This window comes from Ptychodera flava, chromosome 10 (assembly GCF_041260155.1).
Source record: "Ptychodera flava strain L36383 chromosome 10, AS_Pfla_20210202, whole genome shotgun sequence".
Classification (NCBI taxonomy): Eukaryota; Metazoa; Hemichordata; class Enteropneusta; family Ptychoderidae; genus Ptychodera; species Ptychodera flava.
In genome coordinates this window covers 37496184-37518108 of record NC_091937.1, presented here as the reverse complement: position 1 = coordinate 37518108, position 21925 = coordinate 37496184, and the positions used below count along the sequence as shown (strand labels likewise).

Here is a 21925-nt window from a genome sequence, read left to right as displayed (position 1 = left end):
AAAGCCTCCTTTTTGAACTTTGACTGTTGATATCTTGGCTGGGTGACAGGGTGCCATGCGTTGTGGGTACGAATCCCATCGAGAATTCACTGAATGGACATTGAGGCAGTGGGCTTACTCCAATTAGAGCCTTCGTCTTTTTAAAGTGCCAAATATCTAGAAGAATTACCACGCCTTGGAAATATGGTGAGGGGACCCTACCAATACGATAAAGACCAGCTAAAGGCCAGCTAGAACGGATATGACTTTGCACTGACAGTATTATGTCCTAATGCAATGTCTGCATTAATGGTATGCATACGCAACACATTAATAAGTCATTGGCTCAATTGAAAACAATGAACTCTAATAATTCAACACACTGTCCAATAGGAATGATTATCTAATCTAAACAGCATATGCAAACACTCGCTAACTTTATCAAGCACAAACATATACACACATTCAGTCACGACACCGTATAATTACTTTTCCCCTTTTAATTCTAAGTAAAAATTCATAAAAGCATATAAAATATATAAATATCAAAAAACGTGTATTGGCAAGTAATATAAATTATCTGTACTTTTCCCCGGACGACTAACGCAAGAAAAACATAAGATTTATCAAAGAGTACAAAAGGTGATAAAAATCTCCATTTTTTTTTCAAAAAAGCGTACAGCCTCGTTCTCGTATTCGTAAAGTTAGAATAGCCATTTTTTTCTGTATTGGGTTTCGCCCAAATCGTTACAAATGTCCGATTGTATGATTTGAAAATATACTAAAAAATGGGAGAAAAATTTTCTGGAAATGTTCAAAGTAGTGTACTATCTTAAATCTTTTTTGTGAAACAAAAGATTGCACTTGTGTCGACGGACATAACTGAGTTGTTCTAAAGCTCGAGTATTACTAGTTGTGCACAACAATGAACCCTGACTCGGAATGCTTCTATACTGAAATAAGGAACTTGTCGCTTTCAGAAACGACCATAAAACATCTGAATTTTCTAAGAGGAGAAAAACAAATTTAACAAAATATACCTAATATTTATAAAGACACATGAGGTAAACAACTAAAACGATGTGAGGTTCACGGGATACCTGTGGTCATCATGATTGCAACGGTCAACGCCAGCATTGTAGAAAAATAGAAACTTTGGTCAAAGGTGTGGAATATCCGCAAGTACTCTGCAAAGTACATGAAAATCTCCCTTGGAGTTCCTTGTCTTTTATTTTCTAAACTGAAGGTGGCGTCAGGGGGCTCCAGCCATTAGCCTTTGACGCCGTCGCTGTGTGATGTGCTGCAAAGGCGTCGGCCACTGAGATATCCGAACTGGCGTTCTCGTAGACTGGAGAGTGTCCGGTATGATGCAGGCTGCCCGTGGATGCCGGGATGGTAGCGTAAGGAGCACGGATTATTCCCGTGGGTATGGGGTTGCTGGCTGTGGTGACTGGCGTTAGGGCGTTGCTGACGGGCCACATGGCTGGGTACTGGGGCGCCGTGTGGGTCGTGTGTGACGTCACAGGTAGACCTGACCAGTTTTCGTGCGCCGACAGCATAGAGTCCGACGGATACCCGTTTGCTGAAATTGAAATAAAAATATACATATTTAATTTACAATTTACAGTAGGAAAATTGATCAAAGAACCTACCAACCTGAAAGAAGTGCTACTCATAGCTTTCCCGATGTAAGCTTCACATGCGGGATAAAATCGATAGCGTTAATTGACATACAATGCCAAACTATAAAATCGGGTAACACTTTCTAACCCAGGGTAGTAATTACGAATTCCGATTGATCAAAGTGTATACTTAGAAGTTAAACCTTTCTAAGATTATCGATTTCACAGTTAACTCGGAGTGAAGAGGAAATGCAGGGATTATTTTGCCGAAAGCATGGTTCTCATAAACTCTTTGACTTACTTCCGACTTTGCAAAGGAAATAACTTCAACAATTAAAATTCTGAGATAAGTTAAAAAAAGAACAAGAAAGGGCGCATGAAGAAACAAAGATGAAAACAATAGAGTTATGGAGCTCAGTCTCTTAAAGCCTGCCAGCTTTTACTGCATACAACTGTCCGCTGTTTATTACAAGACTCCAAGTCTATTACTTTTGAAAAGCTAGGGGCCGATATGTTTGAAACAACTTTTCAGACCCTCGAATTAGGTTGGCAGTGATTCGTTATAGAATATCATGAGATCTCAAAATATAGACTTCTTTTGAGGGAGACGTGACGTACACGACGCCCTCTTGGCAAGAAAGGGCTGTCATAAACGGAGAGGAAATGTGCGATCAGAATTCTTGACAATAATGGCGTCAAAAATGAATGCCATGGGTAAAAATATTTCATCAAACATGGTAAAGTGAACTTCCGAAAATACGAAGAGGATCCGTAGGCTTCAACACTTTGTTGCATTTTTAAGTGATTACCAAACTTCATGCAGTAATGAACATGAAATTCGTAGAAGGATTAATCATTAATGGGTGACCAATCTGGCAAAGTCGTAAAATGTTTCCCTTTGAAGGCGACATAAACCGTCATTGATATACATCAATGCGTCATCTAACACACAGAGGGTCATAAAAAGTTGCTCATAATCTTGCACTTGAACGTCACTAAAGAGCGTGGAACGGGAAAAGGGAAGTGTATCGGATTCCATAATCATGAATACAAGGGGTGGAGTTGAACGGCTGCTGGAGTTGTGAAGGGAAAGGGGTCACCGGTGAGTGGGTGGATAGGGCCGACTGCTGGAAGTGACAACAACAACAACGGAAATGGCCGCAGGTTGGTCTTTTATAGCTTTCCCTTTTTTCTGGTTCTTAAAGTACTAAATTCACAAAATTACTGTATGCAATGGGAAAATGGTCTTCCTGCATATTTAAATCGGACATTCATGTAAGAACTCGCTTAAAATAAATATTAGCAAGTACAATGGGAGTAAAAGTACCCCTAGCGATTCTTTCGAATTTACGAGCAAAATACGAGCCAACATTATTCGAGGTCGAGGTGAAAATTTAGTAAAACACGTTTGGGGACAAAAATGTGACAAAAAAACTTACCGGATTGTGAGTGTTTCTGGTAAGGTGATGGATAAGGAGCGCTCCTGTGACTTCGCAAGCCGCTGTATCTCTCGCAACCTGGTGCGCTGTGCAGCCCAAGAGCGCTGAACTGTCTTGGGTCGGGTGCAGGGCAGAGAGGGCTGGCCCTTGCAAAAACCATCCACCCACTGAGAGAGAGAAAGGTATCCAAATTAGAATTGCGAAACATTAGAAATATTTTATAGTAAGAGTTATAAATGCTACAATAGTCGAAAAAGTGTATGATACTTCTAATAGATGCTGTTTCAAAAGAGTATTCAGTTTGCGATATAAATTGGGCCAGAGTCCATTGACTTGGCAACAAACTATTACACTAAGTCACACACACCTGTAGTTGACTGTTCAAATTGATATAGGCAACTAGCGCATAGGCGACATAATACAACCGAAAGGTGACAAGCACCAACTGTTTTCCAGCAAAGAATTAACGGTTCCCAAATTTCCCACGGACCTCAAAAAGCTTGCAATGTTTTAACAAGATGATAACATGTTCATTTCTTATGCTAGTCAGCAATTGGCAGATATTTTCACGAGATAAAAAAGGTGTTCATGTTAACTTACATTGAGAACACTGTTGTTGTACATCGTGAGCATGGGCTTCAGATATGTAGTCACGGCCATCATACCTGCGAGACAATATATTATAAATTGTTAATAACAGTTAGAAATTGACATGAAACATACACGGGGTTTTAATGAGGTTTGGATATTTATTGGTTTACCTTTGAGCGGTGTTTGCCTGTGAGGGAATGTGTGGCTTTCTCTTCGGCAAAGGTACCGACCAGGCTGAAGGGGATTTCATTTTGAGCGGCATAATCGAGTGAAGGGGTCAATTACTTAATTCACTGTTTGGATAAGTAATTTGGCAGCCAATTTAGCGAGGTAGGTGAACACAAAAACCCGGCAATGCCCAGTGAAAGTGTAGCAAAGACGATCTCCAAACACAGCTGCGGCGATGAGTTTTTTGTGCCCTCCCTGACAACTGAGACACAAAAGACGAGTGATCGTCGGTCAAAGCGGGAATTTGGTCACTGCGTTGACTTGTTCAAAGACAACAATTAATAGAGATTTTGATAGACACGGGCGACAATAACAAGAAAACAACAAAAACAGATTGACACTTTGAAGCCAAACTGATGTCACCTCGGCCATCTTCTCGATTACAATCGGGAAACTTCTGAGCAATGCACTATCACTTAAGCCGAGAATGGACAAAGATCTGCCAAGTGGCCAGTTCACACTTACCGTTCTTTAGCATCCAAGAAAGCTTTGGCAAAAGGGTTATGTTTGATCTTCAGTGCAGTGATCTGAACAACAACGAAATAAAGGGAAAAGATATTTCAATTACCAAAATGCATGAAAATTAGCCGCGTGGCCATAGCAACTGTAAGTAGGAGAAATCTTACTGGTCAAGGGTCGGCAACTTCAGTGGATACTTGGCCATATTTCTGAAAACAGTCGCTTTGTTGGGACAATCCACTGTCCACAAATAGCAAATGGTTTTATGACAAGATACGCGATAGAGACCCCAGATAAGATCTAAAACTCGCGAAGACAAACTAATTGTGATGTGTACACTGTACTCAAACAGAGCGGCGCTAAACACACTCACCAAATGGCTTAGGTCACAGTTACAACACTCACCTCTTCGTTCTGGTAGGCCGTGACGGCAATAAATCGTGTTTCTTTGAAAGTGTGCGTGCTGATCATGCGCTGTTTTTCGTTGCCGCCGACTTTGATAATGTGGACTCGTGGCTCGTATTTGTGCAGAGAGTGTAGCATGATCTGTTTATGACACAAAAGACAATATTACGAAAATTAATCTGAGTATCGACCGCTATTCTAAGCAGATCGATGACAAGTCACCTACTGTCGTATACGCCTGAAGTACATGTCGGCTGCGGCAACGTACAGACGCGGCCTGCTGCGAACGTCGTCCGATCAAAGACACCCTCTCAAGAAGACTTGTGGTCGTGATAAGAGATCTCTTGAGTTGAGTGGATGTTCTTGATGAAAAAACAATTAACATTTCGAGGAGATTTACAAGTCATTGAACTCTATGGAGTAGATACTCTTTGTAGGAACACGGATTAACGCTTACTTGAGGGCAAATTTCCGTGAATGACCATTTTCCTTCTTGCTTTAAAACAAGCCGACGTTTAGGAGTTCCGTATTTAGTTAGAACATGCGATGATTAATGCAGTAAATTGGTTTAGGGCATACTACATTCTTAGTACCTTTAACATCAGGGCAAACTACTACTGCTACGGTACTAGCGTTGGCTCTTAGGATAGGCCATAAGACCCTCAAAAAAACTGTTTTTAGAGGGTCTATGGATGGGCATAAAATTTCTGTCGTAATTAGTGCTGGATACGCGAGTTACTCCATTTTAGGCACAAGCGTCTAAGGAAAGAATTGTCGCTTTGAAGTTTTAAATGCAAAACAACGTTTTTGAAACTTACATGTCCACCACCGTTTAGCTTGTTCGTAAGCTTAACTTTCCCGAATGAGATTGCCTGCTTCATCCAGTGGGCTCCAAAGTTCGGTGAGTCTGGGTGGATATAGACAGAGCTCGGCGCAGCGGCCTCTGGTTTGCCGCCGGGGACCCACTCTCCGTTGACGTACTTCCAACGGTGGTTGTCCGAAGCGACGAAGTCCAAGAGAACCGAGTACATGGCGTTGGGATCAAGTCCAGAGATCGAGACACGCAGTACGGGAAACATACGCCTGTGTACGGAGGAAAATGAGATACTTAGGCGGTGCAGGCGAGTTTAGTACCGTGTAATGAGGTACAACACACCAGTGTCACATCGCCGTGGGGCTGGCTGTAGCGGCAACGAACGGCACACATGGGAGATTATCTCGTAAAATTTGATGCCCTGCAAATTGGTGTCTTTTCACGGTGTACTTTCTTTCACACTCCTTTAACTTACATTTTCAGAAACCGTGTCACTTGGGCACGAGAAAGAAAGTTTTCTTATAATATTATACATTGTACAGAGTGTGACTAAAAGTAGTTACTGTAACCAGGGCCCCTCTATCATTACCGAGGGACCGGGCAGTTACACACATGTCTTTGAAACTTTTTCAGCTTCACACATGTACAGGCTACTGCAGAAAGTCTGCAGACATGATTTTGAATCTTAACACGTGGTTTAAAACGGGATAAGAACAACTGTCTGGGTCGAAATAATATAAGAATAATACACATTATCTGAGAGCTTGGTATCGGGAGTAAACTGAGTTAAAAAAGATTTCAGCGTGCATTTTGTTTTTTTAGCGTGTCGTGTATCTCCGACTACCCAATGAATAAATGACTATTACAGTAACAATATAAAAGAACTCTGAAGATGTACTTGAGGACTGTTTTGTAAAGTTGGCAGTTATCAGAGGGTTTTGGTGCGAGTATGACGTAAACATGTCTGCTCACAAAAATAACGGACAACACAGACCGTGTAATCATGGCCTGTAACCCGGAGGGATAGGTGTTTTCCTCGGGTATTCGTTATTGTACGGTAAATGGTTGACTGCCATCGGGGTATAAGTCAAATAAACTTTACCTTCCGTTCTTGGTGACTATCATTTCGTTGGTCAGGTTCTCGAAGCGTTTCCACAGCTCGGCGTCCTCCAGGGAAATTTTCACGTTGCGCTCGTTGGGATCCCCTTTCTTGGAGCAGTCGTTCATCTCGGTCTGAACGGCGTTGAGCAAGTGATTGACGTTGAAAGTTGGCTGTTTCATGGCTATAGTACTCATGCTAGGTCTGGAGACAGAGAAGGAACAAGTCACGGTGTGTTGTTGAACTTGGCAATCACGCGATATATAGAGACGTAGGTGCTGACACGCTTGGTAGGTACAGTTCACAAGTCAGGGCTCTATGTGGATATGATGTACTGTGTTGAATGACCCAACCTTTTATGTATACCAACATATGAATAAATGTTTGTGTTGATACCCACTCGCATCAGGAACATAAAGTGAGCCGCCTAATGAATATGCAAATAACATAAAAGTACTCTCTGAGTTTCGCCGCTGATCCGATGATGTCAATATTCATGAGCGAATGCGGCGCTCCTATTGGCTGCACAGAACATTTATCGGTTTCAATTCCCAATTTAATTGCCCTAACGCCAGAGTCTTATCCGATCGGTTTTCACACCTTTTTTTCTTGACGTGGGAATTCCTTAGCAATATTTGTCATGTACATAGGATTGCACATGGGCCAAATGAACGGTAGGGCTGGGTAGTTTGACTAACTCGTGCAGAATATAGCTAGACAAGTTGTAAGAATTTGACAAGTTCTTCATGCATTGTATGCAGCAAGAAAAGTTTTCAATTGTATTGCTTTGCAGTAGCGATTAACGGTTAGTGGAATTTTTTGCTTTTGCAACAGCTGAAACATGCTCTTATATCCATAGTTATCTCTCATAATTTGGCGCCTATAATAAAACATGTAACTCGGGCTGGAACTGAATGATCCGCTCGATTGAACCAACCACATATTCCTTAATTCAATATTTACGCAACCGCTCATTTGGGGCAAGGACATGGTGCCCATTGCCGATCCCTGTCACCTCAGTTAAAAATTGCCTGTTTTTGTAGTTCATCAATTGCTTCTTTTTTATAATTTACCCAGTCGCTTTGGGTGGGCAAGTTTGTTGGGGGTTTGTGTGTACGTTCGAAAAAGGCACTGACGCGCAGTGAGAGACGGCGAATTCCACCCCTTTCATACCTCGCTCCCACCTATGTCTTTGAGAGCTGCCGAAATTACCACCATCTCTATGCGGTGGGGCGTGGCGATCTCCGATTGTCGCTTTTACGATGGCCCGTTCATAGCTTGCCTTTCTGGCCGCCGAATTCTGTTCATCGTAATTTGTTCGGGCTTTGGTTGGTCTTATACCTCTCATTCAGTTGAATGTCTTGGTTTGTTTTCACCAATGTTCTATGGACTGGTCTTATTGTGCTCCGCGACTTCTCCGGTGTTTGTTATGTTCACCTGTAGTCGTGACATCTGACCCAATCGACACTCAGAGGGTCTTGGCAATTGTACATCCCTCTACTCTAAAACCAGCAAGCGATGTACGGTGATTTTGAACTTGATTGTTTGTTACTCATATCACATATTAAATTTCGCCCAGTTGCTCCAGGATAAAATTTGTTTTGGTGATAACATGCATTACTTTACCTAAAACCTCTTCATCATTTTTTTCATCTTTTCGGTGTGTTTGATAAAATCTTCGCCATGGTGTTCCAACAAAACGAATTAAACAGAACCTAAAACATTTCTTATGCCATATCGCTACAATAAGTAAACAGAATGTTGATCTGCCGTTCCCTATAACGTTTAAAATATTGAAAAAACATTTGCAGTAGTCGGATACAAAACAACAAAAAAGCTGAGGTAATAGTCACATATCAAAAAGGAAATCAGGAAAAAGTCAACGACGACAAAGTTGCGTGTCTTTAGTCAAATGTTACGGTCTTGATAAAGTTTTCTGTGACATGCAATGGGCGAATGAGTATCATATCGCGTTCAAAACAAACAAACAAACAAACACACAAAATAAAGGGGAAAAACGAAATACGCGATCTCTAGGTATCAGAAAATGTTCGTATAGTCATCTAGCTATCCCCTTTGGACGAAACTTACTGAACATAATCCTATGTATTGAGAAACATTCAAAAAAAGTGACACCATTTAAGGTTTACTAAGCTTTGCTTGGAGTTGGTGTTGCTTACAACAGCACAGCCTTCTCAGCGCAATGAGTGTTGTTCATGATAAGTACAGACTTTTAGTCAGTTTACTACATTTTCAAAATGCTACACTGTTTCCAGGAGTAATATTTCCTAAAACATTTTATAATATCAAGGATAATTGCTAGAGTTATATGCGTCTGTATTTGTGAATAGCCAAACTTTTCGATGCTGAGTTTGATCTGAGCCGTGGTTGGAGTTCACCGAGCCTCAGGTTTCACACTGTAAGTCGCATGTGGTCGCAATCGGGTTTCCACACATACTGTCAAACACGTTTGTTTGTATTTCACATGTTATTGCTTACTCTAAATCGTTGACAAATTTTTACTTCGCTCGTTCATTTTTTAGTTCTTTATTTATTCAAAAATATGAGTGAAAACAAACCGTAGCGGCGAATGAAACAGCAACCGTTTATTTGGAACTCGAGAAGTAATGACCATTAGCGAGTTATCTAAGGTGTGGATCGATTGACAGAATAGTTACGTTCTACAGAAAGAATAAGAGTGAATTTTCTTCAGAAATCCCTTTAAAAATTGCACAAGGAGACACTCAATTTATTCTGAAATCCTCATCATTTCGGAAAGTACGCTAATTGTGAGATAAAAAAGCATTTAGGTTGTCTCTTCTTCCTTCGAGTTTTCTGAAAATTGAATGTCATCGACCACTATACCAACTTGTCTTGATACATAACGTCACTTTCAGCGTCAACATCAGAAAAGACGCGATTTCGTGAAAATTATACTATAGTTTGACGTTCGCTTGATTTTCCTTGTTTAAGACAGAGTTAGACCCATTGGCTTCTTAGGGTATATCCGATGGAATTTACAAAGGGAAATATCGTAGTCATGGACAATCTTGTTATGTTTCAGAAACAAGGTGGTAAAAAATGTGCGAATTCATGGACCATTATAGAGAGACCCTAGAGTGTCAGATTTCGAAATTGTTGATTGAAAAATACCGACCAACAAAAGGAGCAATTTTCACGTTTTTTAGTTCATAAAGCCGATCATGAAAAAATCAATTTAGTTGGAATGTAGTCACTCTATTTTCGGCTTGCACAGTGACAGTGCTATGGCCACTCCATACACTACGCGAAGGAGTTGTTACATTTTTCACCTTTGTAGAGCAGTTAGCGGGTATGTCGAAGCGGCACGACAGATTCGGGTATCTCCTTTTCTTTAAAGCCGTTAGCGGATACTTTTGACTTGTTCCCCGTATAAAAGAAATCAGTTCACCGCTTCTCGTGTTTTTTTGTCTTAACTTTGATCATAATCTTGATTTTTCGTGGGAAACCGTCAACGTCAACTATGAAAGGGTAGAACATCAAAAGTGTGAATCGGTTCTAATCAAACCTCGCTGGCGCAAAATCCTGACAAAATAAAGTCCGTTATTTTAGATTTCAAATAGTAATACCTGGCCCACGTGTTGATTTTCTACTCCCTTCCCTTTTTAACCTCCACGGATCGACAAAATAAGGAACTAAAATAGTATCTTCACGTATTACTTTTGAACGTTTCGCAGTGTTTATGCCCCGTTCAAGTTCTTCCAATTTCTACAAACCGTGTCACACATTAACTTCCATCTGTAAATTTATCCGATCGTCAGTTCTATTTGAAAATTTCTTCCAATCCTAAATATTACTTTTGAATTGAGAAAATACTTAATTTTGATCATTTCTCAATGTGTGACCACCTTATGAATGAGGGTCAATATTGGAAAGTGTATCGGGTCAGGCGATCGCATAACACAACACCGTGACAATAAAAAAGGTCATCGCTCCAGTGAAGACGTACAAGTAAGGGTCAGCTTGAAAACACAACATTTGTTTGTGAGGTCTACTCAAACTGGCAATGGAATTACTTTTATCGAAAAATAGTTGTTCGGTTAATAAAATCGGACTCTGTTTGCTAGAAACAAGCTCAACACCATCAAAACACCAGAAGATTTCATTCGAACTCGTATGTATATGGAGTTGCGGGCAACAATTGCCGTCTGATCCTGAAAACGATAGCCTCACTCAAGCAAAGTGCTGACACTATGGTTGCGTTTGACACCATAATAGCAGTAAATAGCACCGTGGACGCGTTAACTGTTGCCAAACGTACATGTTCGTCGCCCAGCTTGTAACCGGCGTCAAAGAATCCAACAATCCCGGACAATCTCTGACCATAGATCGAAAACACGTCTTTAATTGCCTTGGGCGTTCAGGCAGGGGTGAGAATGCCTGAACGAGGCAATTTTCAGCTGTTTCAATTCAACCCGGAGTGTTAATTGAATTTATTCGTCATGTTGGAAACCATCGATGTCAAAACTTCACATTTTCACAAACGAATTCACTATAGGCTCTACTAAAGAAACTATTAGTCTCTTGTTTACTGAATAAAATATCTCTGACTGACAAACAAAAAGGTCAAAAAATCCTAGAAGTTCAATCTTTTGGTCCACTGACAAAATTTGTTGAAAATTTACACGTAAAAAACTGTTCTCGAAAAACGACCACAAAAGTCATCTGTATTTGTAATAAAAGTAAAATGCGTTGGATATCTTATCTTGCATGATCATTGGTCGCCGTCTATTGCTGTACTGATTTAACACTGACTACTGTTGATGATAACTCAACATTGAACTGACTATTGCTTAGGGTGACCCTTTTATTTTTTTTTTTTGTGTCTCATCTCCAGAGGAATACTCGGCAGAGCGGGCGGGTCGCAATAAAAAAAAAAGTACCAAAAAAAAAACCTGTATTTGTTTCAGTTCAATGTTCTGTCCATTCAGTCTCTACAATTTTTAAGTACAAAAAAACGTGTATTTGTTTCAGTTCAATGTTCTGTCCATTCAGTCACTTCAATTTCTTGTCTTTCAGTTCAGTGTTCTGTGCTCTCTGTCCTTTCAGTCTGAGTCGCTGCAATCTCACAATTTGATGATGGTGGTGCTGTTGCTAGGATGATCACCTCAGAGGCGGCGCAAATAAAAAAGATTTTTTTCATGTCGGAGCTGAAATTTACGGTCGGTTGGGAGATGAGAAACACAAAAATTTAAAATGTCGCCCTTAGAGCGCCATCAATTTCAAGAGAAAGATAATTTGTAGCTACAATCTGTCTCCAATACCGTAACGTCTCAAAAATATATGATAGGCAATTCAAACAAACACGAAGTGAAATTCAAGTACACTATAACGCGTTACGTTCGGGAAGAACTATAATAACTTTTTCCAGTTGTGGAACTGCCCAGCGCGTTGCGCTGTTGAACGGCAAACGAAGAGAAAGAGAACAACTCAAATACCTCTTTGGATTTTCTTGTATTCTAGGGAATGTGTACTACTGCGCAAACTTGACCTAGATACGGCAGTATATTTGGACTACATATGGGTAATTCTTCTAGAATGCCAACTGTATAGTACAGTGAAGCCAAACATTTCAAAATGCTAAGTGTCTGATGAATAAGGGCGAGCGCTAAGAAAAATATCGAAGTATTTTCCAAGTGGAAATCACATATCACTGTGGTCAGTTTGTGTATATTTTTTTACACGATAACAAAATAAAGTTATCGGTGTTATCTTTCTGGCATCTATCTCTCTTCAAGACAAGTTATCTTGATTTGATTGATTGATTGAATGACAAAGCTGTCAGTATCACAAACCCAACAGGCGTTTGGGAAAATTTGTAACAGAAAATGGCACAGTCAAACACTTTTGGAGAGCTTTAAAATTATTTTTAGAGAAGGTCGTTTGTCTTGTATGGAAAGCACTTTGGGAAAGAGACATGATTTCAACTACAACTACAAAAGCGGGTAGCGTGACTGAAATGACGGAACGTTCAATTTTCTTCAGTTACTCAATAGCGCAAAGTTCACTTGCCGCCTAATAGTGCACTTTAAATTCCCCCTCCCCATTTCAGGCGAATATCCTTGAAAGCAAATCTTTGAAGAAGGGTTACTCCTAAATATCCACTTTTCTGGTGAACATAGGGAATATTATATATTTTTCAAAGAGCAATCGAGGTAATAACTTGTGAGCTGTTCTGTGGCCTACTTTTTGGAGTGACGTACGTCCCGATATACGGCGCGCAACGGCAGACTGACATTTCAAATCGGATCACTGTATGATCCGACTTTTGACAATTATAGGATCGAAATTTAGTCGCACTAGTAAAACAACTGTTGATATTATTGGTGTGAAACTCCTCAAAAATGGGGAAATTAGAACACAAAAAGTCGCCTTACTTTGTGGCCATTGTTCGGCGGCGGTGTTTCTCTGTCGCTTGCTGTAAAGAATAACTGGACGAATCCTTCCTCGATCTTTGTTTTCGACCAATTAACGCCGAGTCTTGAAAACTCATGATCAAATCCACAACTGGGTCTTGCGTCGCCGATTAAAGCCACGCATGTTGTTGTCCATACCTACGAGATCCCCAGAGGGCGGACTTCAGAATAACTGAGAGGCTTGGTTTTCCATTTACTGTTAACTGTCAACAAACGGAAATCTCCTATCATTAAAATTAGTTTACAAATGTCACTGTAAGTAGATGGTTTTCTGATTAGTATAGGAAAAAAACTGCTCATTTATCAGTGTGTTCCGACTACTTCGATGACAAAATTTGACACAAAACCTATGATGAGAACGGTGTGTAAAGAAGGTGAAAACAAGAAGTATGCGCGTGCGATTTGTTGGTGGCGCTCTTTCCTTTCTTCCACACATTTGATCAACAGGTGGTTCCCGTTGCTATAACAAAGACAGCAATCACGTAAAGCGGTCATCAACACTTTCTTCCAAAAAAAAAAATGAATGACTGCTATATTGTACAGGCTTCTTTAAATATATTGCGGCGTTTGAAATAGATTAAACGGGTGGCATCTCAACGAAGCAGAGAGGCTCATCGTTTCGTTGAAATTAAAACAAACGCAACTGACACCCGTTATAAAACAGACTGCCTTTGCGAGTTATGAAAAAATTATGACTGCCTGGTGTGTGAAAAGCTTTTGGTCGTCAATTGTGTAGCATTACCAATCACGACATGAATTATCTTTTATTTCATTATTTCGACTATGAACGACACTTTAGCAAGAAAGCGACAATCATTGGAAAATATCGACGGAGAAAGGCAGAGGGCGAAGTAAATCTTGTTCGAGTAGCAAGAACAGTATGGATTTCAACTGCGTTGTAGATACATCCAAAGATAAGATATCCTCAGCTAGGTTGTGTAATGATAGTAGTGTACAGGAGATTAAAGCTATGATGAATCAGTTCAATCTGACTGATGTTTGGAGAAGATTACACCCACATCTTCTCCAATACACGTGGCACAGACTTTGCAAAGACAAAAAGAACTATCAGACAAAAGTCAGACTGGACCGGTGGCTCTTCACGAGTGACTACGCAGTGGTACTTTTGGCCATAGCCTATCGATCGATCTCACTCGGGTCAAGGGTCATCAAAACACATCTGTAGCGATAACCCTTGACCTGAGCGCGATCGATACGCCTTGCATAGTACTGCTGCGTAATCACTGCTAACACATGTCTTTTAGTAGACACAATCGCATGTAATTTGTAAAACATCAGTTGAACATCGTAGAGTATACAATGTATTGTTTCAGCATATGGGAGTTTGGCTTTTTTATTTTAATCAGTTGATGACAAGAAGCAGTCACGAGTGACTTGTTTACTGAGGTTAAAAAGTGTGAAATTTTATCTTGTGTTATTTCAGATCATCAACCAGTTGTAGTTGATATGGAATCTTTAGAAGGTGTAAAACGTGGGAAAGGGACATGGAAATTCAATAACAGTCACCAGTCATGTACTCATTTCAAAAACCAAGTAGAAAACCTCTGGAAATTTTGGCAAAGTCAAAAGCCTCTTTTTGATGACATTTCAGTTTGGTGGGACAAAGGCAAGGATAAACTTCGAGAATTGGCCATTAAGTATAGTTTACAGAAAAACAGAAGTAATAAGAAACACCGTAATCTGTTGGAAAAAAAACTGCACAATATGATGACATCAGATCAATCTGCAAGTGATATTGAAGAGGTTAAAAACCAGTTAAAATCATACGAATTAAATCAAATACAAGGACAGCAAATTCGATCAAGGGCCCAATGGGTTGAACAAGGAGAGAAGTCTTCAAAATATTTCCTCAATCTAGAAAAACAGAGAGGTAAAGAAAAACTATTCAAGGAGGTTAGAGACAAGAGTGGCAAAATAGTCACTGATATTGATTCTATATTAGACATACAAGCAGAATTTTATGAAGATCTTTACAAACAAGAAAATGTTGACACCCAACTACAGAGGGAATTAATAGATAAAACCAACATTGTTTTAAGTAATCAAGATAAACAGAGTTGTGAAGGTCAAATTACACAGGAAGAAGCTCTTAACGCTTTAAAGTCAATGGCCAACAATAAGTCACCAGGTTCTGATGGCCTTTCAGTGGAATTCTATAAATGCTTCTGGCATATTTCAGGGTCTGACCTAATTGAAACATTTAACGCTTGCTTTAATTCAGGGGAATTAACGAACAGCCAGAAACTTGGTTTAGTTTCTTTGCTCTATAAAAAGGGAGATAAGGCAGACTTAAACAATTGGAGACCGATAAGTCTCTCAATGTAGACTATAAGATTCTTGCAAAAGTAATTGCTAATAGGGTGAGGAAGGTAATTGGCAAAATATGCAGCCCAGATCAGTGTGGATACATCCCCGGGCGGGAGATAGGTGATAATATTGTCTTTACTAGAGATATTATTGAATACGCTAATTTTACTGATAAACCTCTTATTGTCATAAGTCTTGACCAAACAAAAGCTTTTGACAGGTTAAACAGAGACTTCCTTTTTCAAGTCCTTGACAAATTCAACTTTGGCACTGACTTTATCAAGTGGATAAAAATTCTTTATAATAATACTACATGCAAAATTAAGTGTAATGGCTTTCTTTCTCGCAGTATTCAACTTCAGAAGGGTGTGAGACAAGGGTGCCCCTTATCACCGTTACTGTATATCATGGCAGCAGAAGTGCTAGCCGAAAATATTCGTAAAGATGACAGCATATCAGGATTCATACTACCAGACAAACAAGAGGAAAAAATTAAGAGTTTTGCAGATGATACGACTCTTTACTTGAGAAATTTGAAAAGCATTACTCAGTCATTGAAAATGTTCAACAAATATGAAAAAGCAACAGGTGCAAAGCTGAAGAAAAAGAAATCCAAAGGTTTATGGGCTGGGAGTTTTAAAAACCGCACTGATTCAGTGGAAGGGATCGATTTTTCAAACAAGGTTTTACAGATCTTGGGAGTTGGGTTTGGAAACAGTAACACATCTAGAGAAAACTGGAAAACAGTGATGGAAAAATTTACGAATTGCCTTAAGATCTGGAATACTAGAAATCTGTCATTTAAAGGCAGAGCAATAGTAGCTAATATGCTGGCTGCATCAAAATTATGGTACCTGGCATCATTTGATCACGTACCTAAGGAAATTATTAATGAAGCAAATAGTTAATTATGGAAATTTATTGGAGAGGTAAACGAGAAGTTATAAAAAGGGGTATTTTCATTCAAGATATGATGACTGTGGCAAAAAAGTTGTCGACATTGAAGAAAAAATTAATGCACTCCAATTAAAGTGGCTTATGAAACTATTTGAGAAAAATCCAGATAAGGGGACCCCTAAATGGGCCAGCTTATCAAAATATTTCATAGCGAGTTATGACAATAAACTTAATAGTGATTATCACTACCTCCATCTCAATTTCAAAGTCAACAACAAACGAACCCCAATGGTGTATGGGGATATGTTAAATACCTGGAAGTCACTTAGACTTACAAGAGTGAATCTGCCAACATCAAAACAGAATCTTCTTAGAGAAGTTCTGTGGTATAACGACAATATTAAGAATGAAGGAAGTGTCCTCTTTTATGACAAATGGTCAAAGAGTGGAATTTTAAGGCTTAGGGACATCTGGAATGATGACAGAAATGACTGGCTTCAACAATGGGAAATAATTGCAAAAATTAGAGGAGGTACAAATAGACATGTGCAAGAGGAAATCAAAACAGAGTATGAAACACTCCTCAATGCTATTCCAGATTCCTGGAAACAAATCATTTTTCAAACATCCAAAATGAAGAAAACTATGATATCTTAGACTTAGAGAATTATGGTCTGACAACCGTGAGGTCAAAACCAAGTCACTTTATTGGAAATTAGTTGATAAGAAATGGCATGCAGTCAGAGGTCAGATTGGTCAAAAATGGGCCGAGAATCTAAGTCTTGCTGACAGTTACAAAGCTACTCTATTCAGCCGTCTTAATTCAACAGAAATTGTCAGCAATTCAGTAAATGATTTAAATTGGAAGATTTTCCATCGAGGCCTAGTCACAGGAAGCTTGGCCAAAATTTCAATTTAAGTGATAGGAAATGCCATATTTGTGGCCAAGAAGAAACACTGGAACACATCTTATTTGAGTGTAAATATGTTAAAGAAATCTGGCAGAAATGTATTTCTTTCTTTGTCAGAAACCACAACTTTGATAATAATATCAATATCAAAAGATTAGCAATTGCAGGAATCGAAAATGATAATAATGCAACATCTGACATTATTTACTGTATTACTTCCTTTGTAAAATATACAGTTTGGAATATTCGAAATTCGGTTACTCTTGATGGGATTAAAGTTTCCCTTCAATCCTATGTCATGCAATTGAAATGTCATCTCTCCTCATGGATGAATACATTGTATTTCACTTATAAGATGATGAACAAAACTGAGGATTTTATCACAAAGTTTTCAAGCCTTGTAAGACTGGAAGGAGAAGAATGCATCCTGAATGCATTCATATGATGATCTTTGTAATCAAACAGCTAATTATTTGTTTTTTCACAAAAGACGCATTGTAATTTTAACGCATTCACAGTTATGTAGATTTGTTTTATTTGTGACTATGTTGAAATAAATTTATCTTTTTCAAAAAAAAAAACAAAAACAAAAAAAACAGTATGGAATCACCGATCGCGACGTTTTCAGTTTTAAATCGTTTTTCTTTTTCAGTTTGCTTTATCAATAACGGCTGCAACGTGACGGCTTAATCTTTTACGACACTTGCCTAATCGACCTTTGACAATAAACTCGTCCAATGTGACACAAATTTTATTTCGTCTCATTTTGAACTCAGTCTGCACGATGGTGTACAAGCGTGATCAGTTTTCGATCATTGATACAGCGCCATCTAGTGACGAAACCTGCCGCCGTGCAAATCCGCTGTGTTAGTTTGATTCTTCCAACACCCAATATTGACAAAGATGAAGTAAAATTCGATTAATATTTTCATTCGACCAGAAGACACTTATGCTTTTGATCCACACAACGCAAATAATCAAGAATCGACTTGAAACCGCGAGATGCCCCATAGACATCGATACTATAAAAAAATTATCCAGGCTAGGCAAAAATCACAAACTTTCAAATTCGATTATAACTATCTTGGTTAGCTTGCAAAGTTGCCCAAACACAAGGCAGAAGTGGATACGTACCAACCCCCAACAAATTATTCCATTTTTATCACGGCGCTAGTCTCAGAAGTGTACACAAGTACTTGTACCGATTAGAAGCACCAAAGTCACATGATTGACTCAAAACAAACTGCGAAGTGTATAAACTAGCGAGATCCCGAGAGGAAAGAAGCAATATATCTTGAATCGAAAAACTGCTGGGAGGAAGTTTTTTTCATGGTTTCTCAATGTGTAACCCCCTTACGAAAGAAATACAATGTTAAATGTTGGAAAGTGAATCAGTTAGTTGATACGATCGCATAAAATAATTATCATTTTGCTAAAAACACAACATGTTATGATGAATCTTGCTATAAATGCATGTACATGGGAATCGACGAGAGATTGTTCCACATAACTTCTTCAAGATGGATATGAAATATTTACTGGTCGACCTTTCTCAGCATTAAAGGGACCAGTGACTTGGCGGGAGATGTGAAGACAAAGGACCGCATTGTGAACAAACAGTCTATCATTTGCATTTCTTGTTGATGAGCCCATGGGGGCCATGGTGTGAACGATTACAGAGTTCTCGTTAGTCAAAGACCCACGTGACCGTCGAAAGTGACGCGCAACAAAAATAAGGAGAGCTGAAACAAAAGGGACGCCACACTTTGAAGTTATTGTTAATTCGGGTTATTGCTGTATTACTGTAGGTTTACAGTGACCTACCCTAATATAGACCTTTGTTTCAGACCAATTAGCACTAAAACGTCAAAAAATCCGTGAATGGTTTTAAAAATCGCTCTGAAAAGTGATTGCTGGATTTTCCCATCGAGGTCTCCCGCCATGGTAGATATTCCAAAATCACATCGACTGGCAGCATACAAATGTATTACAACTGTCATCCTGTTCCAGATTTTAAACTTTTCACACATTTTGAAGGCTTTTTTGTGTCACTGCGACATTATGTGGTTTCGGGTTGGCATATGCCATAAATATGCATTATCGGAAATCACTGGAATTATGTGACTGCGGTCACAACTTGAAGCGTTCCCATATTCGATTTCTTCGGAGCATCGTGGAGTTGTAACAAAGCTCTCTATCACAAAAATGTAAAAATGGTCATTGCAATGGCCATTCACTTTTTAAACAGCCGCCTACTGTTATAAAACTATTTAATGTACAATGGCATTATGTCGAATATTTGTAAGATGGCCACTGTTTCTCGAACTAGCTCTTCATTCATACTTTGCAAACGAGAGAGAGAGAGAGGAATTGAAGACAGTGGCTGGCTCAGGTTAAAGTTCACATGTAGAATTCGTAAAAAAAATTAAAAAATGTAAATGACCTATGCAACAACAGAATACATTTATTTTACATAAATAGTGCAGGGAGACGGTCTCTGGTAATAGCTTGGTCGATCAACGGCGAGGTGGTTCTTTCATCGATTTTCGCGGTAGAACGCGTGACTCGGCGTGACTTTGGATGATCTACAACAGGTGTTGCCCAATGTTTTAAAATCATAAAAAAATACATGGGGGTTGTTATGGTTGTGTAAATATCAAATATTCACTCATCCTTAAAGTTACAGCGAAGAATTAAAATTATTAATTCTTAGAATACAAACCTTTCTACAAAAGTCCTGACATTAATTCTCACAAGCAACGTTTTTAAAGGTTCTCTTGAGCAAAGTATCAGCACAAATTTAAAGCCGTAGTTTCTAAAAAAAGTAAGTCTCTAGATCTCCGGTGAAAAGACGGTAAGGTCGCAGCTCTTTAGTTATGTTTCATGTGCGAAAACAAACCAGTTGGGCCCTTTAAAATATATAGAGATACCTTTTGACAGTAAACTGTTGGTCCTTTCGTCAGGCCTTGAAGATTTAAGGCAATCATATACTTTGCACATGCGCACTGTCTAACTGTTTCGCCCTTGGAAACTTTTCGCTACAGTAAAACAAAGCGACCAGAAAGATGTAAAACTGGTTTTCAAAAGTTGATGTTAAACATCATCGTTATCCTCAACACAGTTTGCTTTCGCTAACGTTGATTAGAAATACCAATCGACAAAGGAATAGTTTCCACGTATTTCAGTAATAAGTCAGGTGATATGTGATAAATGATCGATGGAATGCAGTGTACGCCTTTGAGGGCGAACTAAGTGCAGGAATCTCTTCAAAGGGGCTGTTACATTTTTAACAATTGTACAACACTTAACAGGTATGTCGAATCTTTTACTTTACCAGATATATGTAGTTGGCAGGTACTTCTGAACTATCTGGCCTCACGCGGAGTGCAGCTTCTTTTGTTTTTGTTTAATTACGACCTTGAACTTTCGTGTGAAGCCGAAAACGTCAGCGCGATGAAAGAGAGAAGTGTAAATGGCTCCAGGCCGAAAATCGGACATAGCTTTGGCAGATCTTTTTAAAACCATAGAACCTCGATACGCGAGAGTCTATGTTAAACAATGTATTTAAATTCTCTGACGATTGAGCGTTTTTCCCATGTGACTAAGCTCAGACTCTATGAAGACCCAGAGGGACGTTTCATTTTCTTGTTTCCGTTGTACATTGAAAGTAAACTAATGGTTAATAGGTGCATTTGCAATAAATCACCAGAGGAAAATGACGCTGCTTGGCCCTTACTTACTCAATACGAAATCGCTGTCATGATTCCCTGTAGTTCTGCTTTTTGATGCGCACGCTCCAACAGCCTTGAAAAATGGAATCCCGAGGGCAGGACGCATGCACTCGAGCAAAAAATGAATGATTAATCACGTTATCATACATACGTACTGTGAGTTCTAAAAATGTTTCCTGAACCGATGAAAGTAAAGACACTTTTTGTCCAAAGATGCAAAGCGTATGGCCAATGCAGTTTCGTGATGCCTGGAGAGAACGATATCATGAATTTAAGCAAGAAAACTTAACGAACATGTAAACCTAGGTCTATCTATCGTACTGACATTTACGGTTTCTTACTGTCATGGATTTAATTAAACTTCCATGACTTAAGACCTATTGAGTCACATTTTTGTCAACCCCCTCCCCCACTAAAACCATCGACATTTACGCTCGGAAAACCCAACGGAAGGCAGATTCTACCTTTTTGGACAAGGGGGTGGGGTTTGGTCTTGCCAAAGACCTTCGACTAACATGCACGGGATGTGAAGGTACACTCAACGCTTTACCCTGGACGCACGGACTACATTTGGTCTCATACAATCGATATCGAATCCTTACAGGTCTGACAGCACGATTATTTTGTTGTGGTATTGTTATTGACAGTTTATAAATTTACTGTATGCGCCTCGAAAATGAAAGACAAACTTTTCCTCAAACTTTCCTAAATGAAACTTTCAACCATTCCCTTACTAAATCGACAATAAAAAATAGGGGGTCACCGTGCAAAGTTTGAAACTAGCGAAACAAATTGCAAAACATTTTGCGATATTTGAAATTCAAAATGGCCACCATCCCTGTGTTGACTCTATGGGGAAAATTAAATATTGAGTTTTCGAAAACTAAGACGGTGGACATTTTTCTTTCTCCAAGAGCTTTAATATGAGCTCCACAAGTGGTAGATCAGAAAAGGAATATAAAAATTT

At 39.2% G+C, this 21925-nt stretch overlaps 1 protein-coding gene across 1 annotated transcript; it reads right to left on the bottom strand.

The window, feature by feature from the left end:
• Positions 1–536: 536 nt before the first annotated feature.
• Positions 537–13257, bottom strand: LOC139142694 (T-box transcription factor T homolog 1-like). Its single transcript, XM_070712757.1, is given in 9 exon segments — positions 537–1561; positions 3041–3184; positions 3187–3207; positions 3641–3705; positions 4325–4386; positions 4724–4864; positions 5542–5806; positions 6640–6840; positions 13053–13257. Coding segments are annotated over 9 exon segments (1362 nt in total). The 5' UTR covers positions 13169–13257; the 3' UTR covers positions 537–1214.
• Positions 13258–21925: the final 8668 nt, after the last annotated feature.